This window comes from Schistocerca piceifrons, chromosome 6, assembly GCF_021461385.2.
Source record: "Schistocerca piceifrons isolate TAMUIC-IGC-003096 chromosome 6, iqSchPice1.1, whole genome shotgun sequence".
NCBI classification, from domain to species: domain Eukaryota; kingdom Metazoa; phylum Arthropoda; class Insecta; order Orthoptera; family Acrididae; genus Schistocerca; species Schistocerca piceifrons.
The window spans coordinates 581,680,066-581,694,640 of record NC_060143.1 but is presented as its reverse complement, the minus strand read 5'-3'; the positions used below and the strand labels follow the sequence as shown (position 1 = coordinate 581,694,640).

The window sequence follows — 14,575 nt, the reverse complement described above, 5'->3', positions numbered from 1 at the left end:
TATGGCACTCTCAAGAAAGCTTATGAGGATGAGTTCCTTCAATGTAGAAGTACTGGTACAATAATTTATTAAGTGGGAATTAAGCTGAAGTGGAGGTAATATGTTGGAGAATTAACTGATATTCAGCCTCAGTGAAAAGTAACTTTTTGTTGCGTTCATCTGCACTCCAAAGTAATTTCTTTGCCGCTGACTTTACATTGATGGTGATGATAATAATTTTGTCCATGTACAAAGCCCACACCTGCTACCATAGTACAGGACCATATGCTCCGCAGAAGATGAATTTGAAGAATGTACAATGACACAGAATAATTTACTGAGATAAGCAACAGAAATTATTCAGATAATTAAGGGAAACGAAAATTTAATTGTGCTGAGGGACTGGAATTGGGTAGTAGGAAAAGGACGGAAAGGAAATATAGAAAGACGACATAGGCTGGGGTAGCGGAATCAAATGAGAAGCCACCTGGTAGAATTTTTCACGGAGCCCAATTTAGTCATTTTACATACGTGGTACAAGATTCACGAAAGAAGGCCGTACACGTGCAACTGACCTGGAGACACCAGAAGGTTTTCAGATAGACTAGATAATTATTAGGCAGAGAATTCGAATCCAGATTTTAAACAGCAAAACGTTTCCGAGGATAGGTGTTAACTCTGGTCATGATGTATTGGTTACTAACTATCGATTGAAACTGAAGAAATTGCACAAAGTTTAAAAATTATGGAGACCGAATCTGGATAAACAGAAAGAACTAGAGGGAGTTGAAGTTTCAAAGGGAGCAATGGGTAACGACTAGCTGAAACATAGGGCACGAATGCAACAGAAGACGAATGGGTAGCTTTGAGATATGAAATAGTGAAGGCCCAGTAGGAAATTTGGATAACATGCGAGATATTGAACCTAACTGAGAGAAGAAGAATACATAAACATGCAAGTAAAACAGAATAACGACGTCTAAAAAATTACATTGCTAAGAACTGCAAAATGGCAAGGTAGCAATGACACGACGAAAAATGCAAGGCTATGGGAACTTGAATGATTTTGCGAAAGACAGATGCCAATTATACGAACATTAAAAAGACCTTTCGAGTAAGGAGAAGCGCCTACATAGACATTAAAAACTCACTTAGCAAACGATTGCTATGAAAAGAGATACGGATAAGTGCGAATGGGATGGCGCACCGTGGCTCCCGTATGAACAGTTCGTACGCCACGCAGATCGAGAATTTCGACGATTCTTTTCCGTTATCAATATCGATATTGGCAAAACATCAAAATATGAGACAAACAGCCGTATCGTTTGATTGCATTGACAGAGAAGCTTAAATTTTTTACACCGCAAAGGGAACTTAGACTTTAGTATGTTACAGATACTTACACAACTAAATTCGTCTATCCGCTCCTGAGAAAAAGGAAAGGGGGTCTCAACAGTCGCACAGACAAACGGTCGGATAACATGAAAAAAATTATTTTCATCTGATATAATTATTAATAATTAACAGTTTTCATTTTCTTTCCTTTACTGCTGTTGTAAAACCTCATTTCTTGCTAAATTTCATGGCTCTATTTCAACGAGAAATACGCTACAGGTTTTCGTGTGAATGTATGCGAGTATCAAAGTATGACATAAATGGCTGTATATTTAGATTGCACTGACTCTGGAGATTAATATTTTCAATCCACCAAGGGACCATAGGCCTTTGTATATGAATAAATTTCAATTTGAAACGTCTTCCCGTTCCTGAGAAAAAGGGGTCTCAACTGACACACATGCGGCCGTACAACAAATAACGGTGCGTCTGTGTGTTCAAATGGCTCTGAGCACCATGGGACTTAACATATGAGGTCATCAGTCCCCTAGACCTTAGAACTACTTAAACCTAACCAACCTAAGGACATCACACAGATCCATGCCCGAGGCAGGATTCGAACCTGCGACCGTAGCGGTCGCGCGGTTCCAGACTGAAGCGCCTAGAACCGCTCGGTCACACCGGCCGGCCGTCTCTGTGTGTATGTGTATGTGTGTGCGTCTGTGTGTGTGTGTGTGTGTGTTTGGTTTATAATTACAGATTAACAATTTTCGGATTTTCGCCTTCACCCCAACTGTGAAACTTTGCTTCTTGCCAAATTTGATGGCTCTAATGAATATCAAAATACGTGGCATAAATGGCCTTATCTTTTAATTTCTCTGAAGTATAAGCATAAAGTTTTGACACCACCAAGGGAGCATAGAACTTAGTGTGTGACATAAATTTCAATTTGATTCCTCGTCCCATTGAAGAGGAAAAGTATTCTTAGCAGTCGGGCAGACAGAAAGACGCCTTCTTTCATAGTCTCGAGTGTCCGGAACTTCTGCAGAGCTACTGGCGCACAGTCACCGTTCTTGTGAAAGAGCTTTAGCGGCAGCGCGCGGTCTTTCATGGAGACAGTCAGGACTAGCTCCTCCGACGCCTACTCCGACGCTTACAACCACATCCATTGGTCAAATTTTCATTAGCTTTTTTTTTTCCATATCGTTCCCCCCTTTGTCAGTAATATGCTATTCCAAGTTGCTGTCGTTCTGAGCTTTCTACAGCGTATGTACATCAGAAAGGCCACGCATCCTCAGACTTCAAGGAGAATGTGTATATCCTCAGACTACAAGAATAATGTAATAAGGCATTTTCCAAAGAAAATTATTTGTGACAGCTGTGAATATTAGTGGCCTGTCAGATTCAAAAGTCAAGGCTGAAAGATACTGACAAGAATTATTTACAAAAGAATGGAAAACTGGTAGAAGCTGGCCTCGGTGAAGATCAGTTTGCGGTCCAGAAAAATGTAGGTAATAATAACATTTGTCGATTTAAGGAAACTTTTGACAACGTCAATTCGAGTACAAACTTTCTTCAAATTCTTCTGTTTTGAAGGTATCAGGGATAAATCATAGTGAGCGAAAGATTTTTCTAGAGTTTGTACAGATATCAGACTGTAGTCTTCTTCTTCTTCGGTTATCAACCCACAGGTTGGTTGGCAGCAGCACGCCATTCCGTTCTTTTGTCAACTTTCTTCTTCATATCTGCATAGGTCTGGCACCCGATGTCATTTATTACTTGTTGAATGTAGCTTAATCTAGGTCGTCCTCGGCGAGTTCTTCCTTCAATGATTCCTTCTAATATTCTCTTAATGAAATTGTTATGCCGTAAAATGTGACCTATGAAGGTTATTCTTCTTTTCTGTATATTTCGCCAAAGAGATCTGTTTTCTTTCACTCTTCTGAGGACATCTTCGTTTGTAGCCTTGTCTCGCCAGCTGATTTTTTCCATTCTCCGGTAGCACCACATTTCGAATGCCTCTAATCTTCTCTTTTCTTCTTTTCCACTAGTCCAAGTTTCACATCCGTAAAGGGCTGTACTCCACACATAGGTTTTCATGACTCTCTTTCTTACGTCTAAACTAACATTTCTACTCGTCAGTAAGTTTCTTTTTCCATTGAATGCTATTTTGGCAAGTTGTATTCTGTTTTTAATGTCACTTTTGCTCCTTCCATCTGCTGTTATTTTGCTACCTAAGTAGTTAAATTCTGTAACCTGCCCTAGTTTCTCTCCCTTTATTGTTATTCGTATGGGTTCATTGTAGTTCAGGGCGCCACTCACCATCACTTTAGTCTTTTTCTTATTTATTTTCATTCCATACTGTTCTTTTAAGGTGTTTTCCATTTCATTGAGTGCGGCTTCTAAATCTTCTTTCCTTTCTGTAATTATGGCGATATCATCTGCATATCGCAACATATCTATTTTCATTCCGTTAAGTTTTATTCCTACTTCAATATTCTCTCTTATTTTGTCTATTGCTTCTTGGATATATGCGTTGAAAATTACTGGAGATAGTGGGCATCCCTGTCTCACTCCTTTCCTTATTCTTGCTGTTTCTTCTTTGTTTTCCTTCTTAACTAAGGCTGTTTCATTTTGGTATATTTTAAAGATTATCCTTCTATCATTATATTTCAGACCAGCCTTCTTCAGAATTCTAAACATTTCTGGCCATACAACATTGTCAAATGCCTTTTCGAGGTCTACGAAGGCTATAAATACTTGTTTGTTTTTGGAAATTTGTTTCTCAATTATTAGTCTTAAAGATAAGATTGCTTCCCTCGTCCCTACACCGCTTCTAAAACCGAATTGGTCTTCACTTAGAGTGCTATTCAATTGGTTTTCAACTCTTTTCAAAATTATTCTTATTAGAATTTTTGATGCGTGTGAAAGAAGACTGAGTGTTCGATGGTTTTCACAGTCCATAGTAGATGCTTTCTTAGGTATGGGGAATATGATGCATTTCTGATAGTCTTCAGGAACTTCACCTGTTTTGTATATTTTCTGTATGAGTTGCAGTAATGTAGCTTTCATTTTGTCTCCTGATTTCTTAATTAGTTCAGAAGGTATATCATCAACACCTGCCGCTTTCTTATCTGGTAGTTCTTTTAGTGCTTTTTCAAATTCATCTTTCAGAATTGTGTCCCCTAGTTCTTCTTTCTCTACTTCTTCGCTTAATTCTATCATATTATCTGTTAGAGGGTCTCCTTGATATAGCTCTTCAATGTATTCTTGCCATCTCTTCAGCGTGCAATAGTAAAAAGACATGAAAAGGGAACAGTGGTCTCTATTAGATACAGTAGTAGCCAGTTTGTAAATTGAGCAAGTCAAGTGAAGAAGTCTGGAAGGAAATTAAACTTCACGGACAAGCATTAAAAATCTAGAGGTTAAATGACGACACTGGAGTTGTCTCTGACAGCTATGAACTTGGAAGAAATGTTGAATAAAGAGGATAGTGTCTTGAAAAGAAGTTATAAAATCAGCATCAAGTATAGTGAAGCAAGGGCAATGGAGTATCCTAGTATTATATCAGGTGATATTAACTGCATTAGATTAGGATATGAGGCATCAAAATCAGTCAATGACTTTTGCTATTTGGGTAGCAAAATAATTGACAATGACAAAAATGGCAAGAGAAGATGACTTTCTTAACTTAAAAAAGAAATTTAAGTGTTACGTGAGTTTTATTTGTATCGATTGTAGTCTTACACAAAAGTGCAACAGTTCCGATAAGAAGAAAATGTTCAAATGTGTGTGAAATCTTATGGAACTTAACTGCTAAGGTCATCAGTCCCTAAGCTTACACACTACTTAACCTAAATTATCCTAAAGACAAACACACACACCCATGCCCCTTGGGAGGACTCGAACTTCCGCCGGGACCAGCCGCCGATAAGAAAGACGTTTATGTAAAGTGGTGCTACAGAAAAACACTAAATAGGAGTTATCCAGATTGAATAAATAATGAGAAGGCACTGCCTCGAACTGAGGAAGTAGGACATCTGTGCCACAACTTGACTAAAAGAAGCGTTCGATATGCACAACTCGTCTTCAGGCATCAAAGAATCGTCAGGCAGGTAATGTAAGGACGTGGGTGGAAACCAAAGTGAGTGCAGTTTCAAATGTGGCAACAGTTACACTACTGGCAATTAAAATTGCTACACCAAGAAGAAATGCAGATGATAAGCGGGTATTCATCTGACAAATATATTGTACTAGAACTGACATGTGATTACATTTTCACGCAATTTTGGTGCATAGATCCTGAGAAATCAATACCCACAACAACCACCTCTGGCCGCAATAACGGCCTTGATACGCCTGGGCATTGAGTCAAACAGAGCTTGGATGGCGTGTACAGGTACAGCCGCCCATGCAGTTTCAACACGATACCACAGTTCATCAGGAGTAGTGACTGGCGTATTGTGACGAGCCAGTTGCTCGGCCACCAGACGTTTTCAGCTGGTGAGAGATCTGGAGAATGTGCTGGCCAGGGCAGCAGTCTAACATTTTCTGTATCCAGAAAGACCCGTACAGGATCTGCAACATGCGGTCGTGCATTATCCTGCTGAAATGTAGGGTATCGCAGGGATCGAATGAAGGGTAGAGCCACGGGTCTTAACACATCTGAAATGTAACGTCCACTGTTCAAAGTGGTGTCAATGCGAACAAGAGGTGACCGAGACGTGTAACGAATGGCACCCTATACCATCACGCCGGGTGATATGCCAGTATGGCGATGACGAATACACGCTTCCAATGTGCGTTCACCGCGATGTCGCCAAACACCGATGCGACCATCATGATGCTCTAAACAGAACCTGGATTCATCCGACAAAATGACGTTTTGCCATTCGTGCACACAGGTTCGTCATTGAGTACACCATCGCAGGCGCTCCTGTCTGCGATGCAGCGTCAAGGGTAACCGCAGCCATGGTCTCCGAGCTGACAGTCCATGCTGCTGCAAACGTCGTCGAACTGTTCGTGCAGATGGTTTTTGTCTTGCAAACGTCCTCATCTGTTGACTCAGGGATCGAGACGTGGCTGCACGATCCGTTACAGCCATGCGGATAAAATGCCTGTCATCTCGACTGCTAGTGATACGAGGCCGTTGGGATCCAGCACGGCGTTCCGTATTACTCTCCTGAACCCACCGATTTCATATTCTGCTAACAGCTATTGGATCTCGACCAACGCGAGCAGCAACGTCGCGATACGATAAACCGCAATCGCAATAGGCTACAATCCGACCTTTATCAAAGTCGGAAACGTGATGGTACGCATTTCTCCTCCTTACACGAGGCATCACAACAACGTTTCACCAGGCAACGCCGGTCAATCGGTTGGAAACTTTCCTCACGTCAGCACGTTGTAGGTGTCGCCACCGGCGCCAACCTTGTTGCATGCTCTTGAAAGCTAACCTTTTGCATATCACAGCATCTTCTTCCTGTCGGTAAAATTTCGCGTCTGTATCACCTGATCTTCGTGGAGTAGCAATTTTAATGACCAGTAGTGTATCTCCGGAGTTTTTTACCCAAGAGGATGCCATCATCATTTAACCGTAAAGTATATCGTCATCCCCTCCGGAAACTAACAGCTGTAGTTTCCTTTTGCAGTCAGCTGTCCGCGGTACGACCGTAGGGAGGACATGTTGGTTGTGTTAAAGGCGTTATAAGTCAGTGATCCAGACTATTGGCCTTGCAGCTACTGAAAAGGCGACTGCCTGTCTGCAAAATTTTTCTGGCCTCTCAACAGATATTCTTCGGTTGTAGTAGCACCTACGGCGTTGACGTAAAATTAAATATGTGTAATAATGAACCAAAAGCAGACATTCGACTGAGGTACTATGTACATCACAGTCAACGGATGATCGCAGCAAAGAAACACCAAAGTCAAAGCATGCCAGAAAAGTACAAGTAACTTTGAATAACTTCTCTACCGCTTGTCGAGATATATTTGGTACATTAAAAGAGATGCAGATTTATTTTTCATAAGGGAATAGAGATTCGTAAGAATAAAAGGAACAGAAAGAAACATAGTTTAAGGAAGCAGACTAGCGAGAAAAAAAAGAAAAGGAAACAGACAGGCAGAATTACGCACAGGTCATTATTTCTTCTGGAGGAATAATCTTAATCCATGGCAGTGCATTCCGTCTTTGTAACTAAAGCAAAGAAAGTTTGTTTTTTTGCCGTGCGAGTTTCGCTTCTTTTACTTACGAAGCTCATTCTGTAGCTGATTCTGATGTTACTCCATGAGTAAGTTTATTTGATGTTCAACTGGATAACAAGTTAAAACCGAGTCAACACATGGATAAAGTGATGGTGAAGCTCAGTCCAGAGGCAGAATACTACGAGTACTATCTCAGCCTCCCTGTGTGGGTCTCAGTGTGGACTACGTACTATGATGAACACTCATGTTCAGAAAAAAACAGGACACCTTGAACGACTAAAGATAGGACGTTCATATTCAAAGGAGATGTGCATTAGTATGTTCTGCAGAAATGATTGACTTCTGAACCGTGTCGGTTGGCGGGTTCAAGATCAACATAGATATCGCGGCGCAACACCACCGACCGGTAAACTGTGCCTGCGGCTCTCGTTGTCGCTATAAAGCGAAGGTAGTGGATCAGTGTAACTGGAGCAGAGGTGCAGGGTGCCCCGCAGACGTATGCGCCACTGTACCATCAAATAAGTGAGTTTGAAAGAGGGCGAATTATTGGTATAAGAGAATGTGATGCACCCATCCGTGGATTTGCTGCTCATGTAGGACCAAGTGTTTTGGCAGGGCAACGGGTGTGTGCAGAATGGTTCACGGAAGGCCGTAGAACACGACGAGATGGGTCAGGTCGCACCAACCAGACCACCTCCCAAGAAGATAGACACCTCATCAGAATGGCATTGCAGGACAGATCTGCGTCCTCCTCGTCTCTGGCGCAGAAGTGGAGCGGTAGAACATAATCCTACACTATTAGGGGTGACAGTCGGCCTCCGTTTATTACGGGTTACGTGCGCGTCGTTCACTTCTCAACCTACCTTTGACGAATGAGCGGAAACGTGCTAGACGGCAGCGGTGTATGGATCGACGTCACTGGGGACAGTAATGGCATCAGATACTGCTTTCGAATGAATCTATGTTCGGTTTGTTTGGAAACAGTTCGCCGCAGACAGGGCGAGCGATATCACAGTGACAGCATAACACATACCGCTCCGACTCGAGGCCTTGTTGTGTAGGATGCTACTGCATACAGCCATAAATCACAGTTGGTGCGTGTCCAGGGCACTGTGACCTAAGTGAATGACACACTGCGACCCGTCGCCATACCTTTCTGCGCAACACCCCAGGCGCCATTTTTCAGCAAGCCAATGCACGACCACATGTCGATGCACCAACATGTGCCTCCTTGGTGTCACAGGCTGTCAGACGTTGCCCTGGCCCGCCAGATCACCAGACTTGTCGCCAATGTGTGAGGTACGGTGAAACATCGGGTGCAGCGCTGTGACCCAGTGCCAGCCACCACGGATGAACTTTGGAACAAAGTGAATGCAGCAAGGGTGGCTGTACCACAGTACAGCAAAAAGTAAGAAACAGGGAATGCCTAGGTAAAGAAAATTAATATCATTCCTCCTTAGATAGAGTTGCTCTCCTTAATGTGTAATTCAACTGGTTTCACATTCGTGAAGTGTCTTTCCTTATGTAGGTATCTATAGAACACAGTGAATGGACAAATGCATACTACGTGTACATGCAAGTATGTATGTACATGTAGAAGAGACAGTTAGTGCTGACGCAACTGTGCTCACAAGACGTCTTACCTGTGCTTTGGTAGCTGTACGATCTGCCACTGCTGCGCTTACATTGCGACGACCCTGGCAGGTGTCTTTGCTGCGTGGACGTCCAGAACCTCGTCTACGGGTGTGAGAATGTTCAGGTGATACCAGCATTGTTGCACAATGACGCAGCACGTCCAACGTGTGAGTCAATTGTCCGAAAGAACGATCCCGCCACTCGGACGCTCACAACTTGACCCCTTTTCAACTCATTCGGTTGGCTGTAGGAAACACGAGTTCGCCCGTGACACGATTGCCCACTTGCTTACACATTTGCACCACACTGAGTCCTAAGAGTATGAGCATTCCCTAATATAGGGTAATCAATCACATATGGTGCTCCGGTAGCAATGCCACCACACTGTCTTTTGATGGACGTCGTTGAACCTATTATCAGTTCTTATCTACTATCCCCCAGCTGACATATGCCGTCATCAGATCACAATCAATGTCATCTTTCCCGGTGTACAATTTGTTCTTGTAGTGTATAGCCAGCCTACAGAATCGTGTCATACAACTTATTCAAAAACGAGATTACTGAATGTAAAATTTATCAGTATGACGTTATCACTGAAGCATTATATTCATCAGATTTTGGATTTACAACATACAGGAGGACTTCGGCATCTTATTTGGGATATCTGAGACAAATTTCGGTCTGGTGTGGTGCTGGCTGTGTGTTACCAGTGTGACCAGTCATGAGTTCCTTAAAAAGCCAAGTCATTTCATGACCTATGGAGTAACACTCGTAATATTAATTTTTCAGAGAAAAACTACTCACCAACATACATCTGGGCGCCAAGAGCGTGGTATTCTGGAAAGAAGGAAAACTGAAATGTATTAACATATGTGTAACAGAACCTACTTCAAGTTACAGAACTTATTTCCTGAGGAATTATAGCGTATATCTCTAATAGTGCATCTGCTTACGAGAAGTGTTGTGGAAGTTTTTTACTTTCATTCACTGATCACTATTGCATGCCAATGTTTAGAGATAGTTTTCAGGCGAAGAAAGCAAAAGTTAATGGGGTGAAATTTGACTTCAGAAAATAGAATTGGAAGCATGATAACACTTTATGTTCTTCGTTTTATAGTGCAGCTAGGAAACTGTTATTGTTTATGATATAACAGATACATTAAAACAATTACCTGTGTCGCTATAATTTTCTCCCGCAGCATCTTTTGACAGCTTGCACTGTTATTTTCAGGTACATTATTGGCAAATTTTTTTGTTTGTTTGCTGAAAGTTGCCAGGTGTTTAATTTTAATTTCATTTTGAAGATTTTCCAGCAGAATGAACCATGTGGGTCATTATAAATATACATTTTCTTCAGTAAATAGCACACACACGAAACAGCACAAGTGTGCTAAGTATGATGAAAATACATATTTATAACCAGCCTCAAAATTCTGTCTGTTGGAGCAATGTAATGAAGCACATCCAGCAAACAAAGTTGTGGCGTAGTTAAGGTGAGGCAATGAGCCCTCAAAACGCCTTGTGGGGATAATAGAACAGACAGACACAGATAATTGTTTTATTTATTCTTTGTAAATGTGACTAGATGGTGAGTTCAAACAGTGAATCATTGAAGTTCCAAGTGCCCCAAAGTGAAATATATAAATATTATATCAATGATCATCTGTTCCAATTCTGCTACAACTTAATAAAGAAATTAAAAACACTTAATAAAGAAAAATTAATCGATCTTATTCTAAATCCTGTTAACAATATTAATAATAACAATAACGATTTGAATAAAAAACCTTTAAAAGAACTTCATCAAGTCTTTAAAACAAGAAAGTTAAAAAATTATTCCAAACTTAATAAACAACAATTAATAACTCCTATTGAGAGATCTGACAACAATATTAAAAATAATGTTAACCATTTAAAAACAAACCATTAAAAGAACTTTGTCAACTCTGTAAAACTAAAAATTAAAAAAAAATTATAGTAAACTTAATAAACAACAATTATTCGATCTTATAAACAGATCTGAAGGTAATATTTTTAATATTGATACTGAGAATTATTTTCAAAAGATTCTAGTGGACATATATCAAGAAATTTGAGGAAAACACTACCTGAGAAATTTTTCAGGTTACAGTTTTCTAGATGATGACGATTTTTTTAAATCACCTAAACAAATTAATAGAAAAACTTCTGCTCCTACATTGAGAATAATAACATTAGAAATTAATAATAATGATAATATTCAAAATATCCACGGGTGTGCTGCCGGTCTACAGTGTCCAACGGGCACAATATTTCGGCGATCATACATGTCGCCATCATCAGGTGAACTGACGGACTGAGCTCCTGTGAACGTGCCGGCACGGAGATCTGTACACTATGGCTGCTCAGAGGGAACTGGGTTCGGTCGCGGCGGCGGCCGATTTAAATACCCTCCGCCCGAACCGCGCTCCCTCCGCCGTCCGCGCCCCGCGCCATGGTCGCGCGGTGGAACAGATTGCGACGGCGTCTGAGAAGACGTTCACAGGAGCTCAGTCCGTCAGTTCACCTGATGATGGCGACATGTATGATCGCCGAAATATTGTGCCCGTTGGACACTGTAGACCGGCAGCACACCCGTGGATATTTTGACTATCAAATACGCTGGGAGAAACTCAAGAATCACAATGATAATATTGTTGAACGACAAGAATTTTTTAATCAAATTAAAGAAATGTAATCACTAAATTTAAGAATATTTTAATAGAAAAAAGGCGGTTAAGGGTATCATAAAATATTTTTGTAATTTTAAAAGACAAGGTCAGATACAAGAATTTGATTTTAAAACAAGTATAAAGTTTTATTAGGACAAATGATTTTGAAGAGTATTATCACAAATCAAGATATAAACTATTAACTTAAATGGAAGAAAGGCAAAGAAACAAATTTGGTTTATCTTTATTTTGTATAAATATTTCAGAATTAAGTATTAAGAGACACAATACAATTTATTGTTCTACTTATATCGAGTTACCAAAAAAGTGAAGACAAAAATCTGCAATTAATGTAAAAAATACAAATCAAAAATACTTCCTTTATTGAGTATAATCAACTTTATATGAAGTTAATAAACATCTAAAATATTTTCCATTTTCATTTAGTTATTATATTACATATTCTAATGGTAATTATAACAATCATGTTATGAATACTGGCAAAGATGCAGCAAAAAAATTCGTCGAATTGTCAAAATAAATATCTAGAGAAACTGATGAAATATATGAACAAATAATTCTAATGATAATATCAAATAAATATAAATTGAATTTTAGAAAAACTTGTTTTATTTGTGAATGGAATTTGCTAAAGGAGAAAAAACAGATAAGTGATCATAGTCATTTAACAGGAAAATATCGAGAAAGTGCTCATCAATATCCTACGTTTCTTCCAGTTTGTGTTCATAATATAGCAAGTTATGGTGTACATAGTATAACAAAGAATTAGCAATAGATAATCAAGATATCAACACTATTCCAAATAATGAACAAAAATATATCTCTTTTAGTAAAAAGGTTGAGGAAGGATAAACATTAAAATTTTTTGACACATTTAAGTTTATAGTGTCACATTTTGATAGATTACTTTCTAATCTTACATTAGAACAATTTAAGGTAACAGCAAAATATTTTAAACGTAAACAATTAGATTTAATGATTAAGAAAGGAGTTTATCCTAATGAATATATGAATTGTGAAGAAAAGTTAATAGAAATTAAATTACCTAAAAATAATATTTTTATTCCAGATTCAATTAACGTGATCTACTGTCACATGGAAATTCAGATCGAGAAAATTTTACATTAAAAATTTAGATGAATTTACAAACTTATACAATGAACCTGGGGTTTTAAATCTTACAGATATTTCTGAAAATTATAGGGTTATTAAATTAGTGTATTAATGTATTAAATCTAACAAACTCTATCCATCTTCATATTTTACAGCACCTGGTTTATCTAGCGATTTTGTGTTAAAAATGACAAAAGTTGAATTAGATATTTAAAACAATTATGATTTGGTTTTATTTCTTGGAAAAGGAGGTGGTATTCTCAAAGTATTAAAAGATATGCTAAATCAAATAATAGCTATACGAAAATCATTCAGCAAGAAAAACGATCATATTATATTGGAATTTAGATGCAAATAATTCATACAGTTATGCAATGTCTCAATTTTTACCATTTACAGATTTCAGATGGTTAGAAACAAAATATTTTAATTAAGAAAAAATTACTTACAATATCAAATGACATTAAATATAGTTATATTTTAGAAGTCGATTTAGAGTGTCCAAAAAATTACATGATTTACACAAAGGTTTACCGATAGCACCAGATGGAGGAGATAAATCATTAACAACATTAAATAATAAAGAAAAATCCGTATTACATTATACAAATCTTAAACAAGGTTTAAAACATGGATTAAAATTAATGGAAATTCATAGTGGCTTATCAATTGAACAATCAGACTGGTTGAAGAATACATTGATTTTAATAAAGAAATGAGAAAAAATGGAATAAAGAATTTGAAAAAATATTTTTAAGTTGAAGAATAATTCAATGTATGGAAAAAATATTAAAATAAACAAAAAATCATATACTAACAGATCGAAAAGAATATACAAAGTGCATTTCAAACCAAATTAAGATTATACTACTGTTTTTTCAGAAAATCTAGTTGCAGCCCATATCAAAAAACAATAATAAAATTCAATAAACCTAGATAAATTGAAATGAATATTTTAGGTATTCCAAAAATAAAAGTGTATGATAACAGAATTTGAGAAAAGTGATTATTCAAAAGATAATATTTATTGAATCGAGATATAAATACGAAAATTTTAGCAACAATTAAATATAAAAATTGTGGAAAAAAGATGTTACAGCATGTTGGTTTCAGAGCAAAAATGTAAGCTTACACAGTTGAAGGCAAAGAATATGAAAAATATAAAGGAGTTAAAAAAATCTGTTGTAAGAAAGTAACTTAGTATTAGACATTCTAACATGAACTGAACATAGTTAAAAGTAGTAAAATTGTGTTAAGTTCTGAGGATGATACACTATTACATTACTAGATGAAAATATATGGTGATTTTAAATTAAAGACAAATAAAACAATAGATGATAACAATGAGTTTCTACATGAATTAAACAGTTGTGCTAATGGTAACCCGAAAAACGAGATGAAAGATAGTGATTTCTTAGTGAACTACACAGTTGCATACGACATTAACCAAAACAAATAATGAAATAAAAAAATGACTAAGTTTTTAATATTCGTCCATGATGTGGTAATCTGTGATCTGTTTTTAGATATATTTTACGAACAATTTTTCCATAAAAGCAGTGAAATTTTTGATCATACCTTTCCTTAGGTTTTTG

The 14,575-nt window shown here is 38.0% G+C and overlaps 1 protein-coding gene across 2 annotated transcripts in view; it reads right to left on the bottom strand.

The window, feature by feature from the left end:
- LOC124803052 overlaps positions 1–14,575 on the bottom strand; it is a 594,138-nt gene that overhangs the window by 295,792 nt on the left and 283,771 nt on the right. For both annotated transcript variants that reach the window (XM_047264177.1, XM_047264178.1), the window contains exon 10: positions 9,961–9,993. In XM_047264177.1, the coding sequence (XP_047120133.1) occupies positions 9,961–9,993 (33 nt within the window). The remainder of the gene's footprint in view (positions 1–9,960; positions 9,994–14,575) is intronic.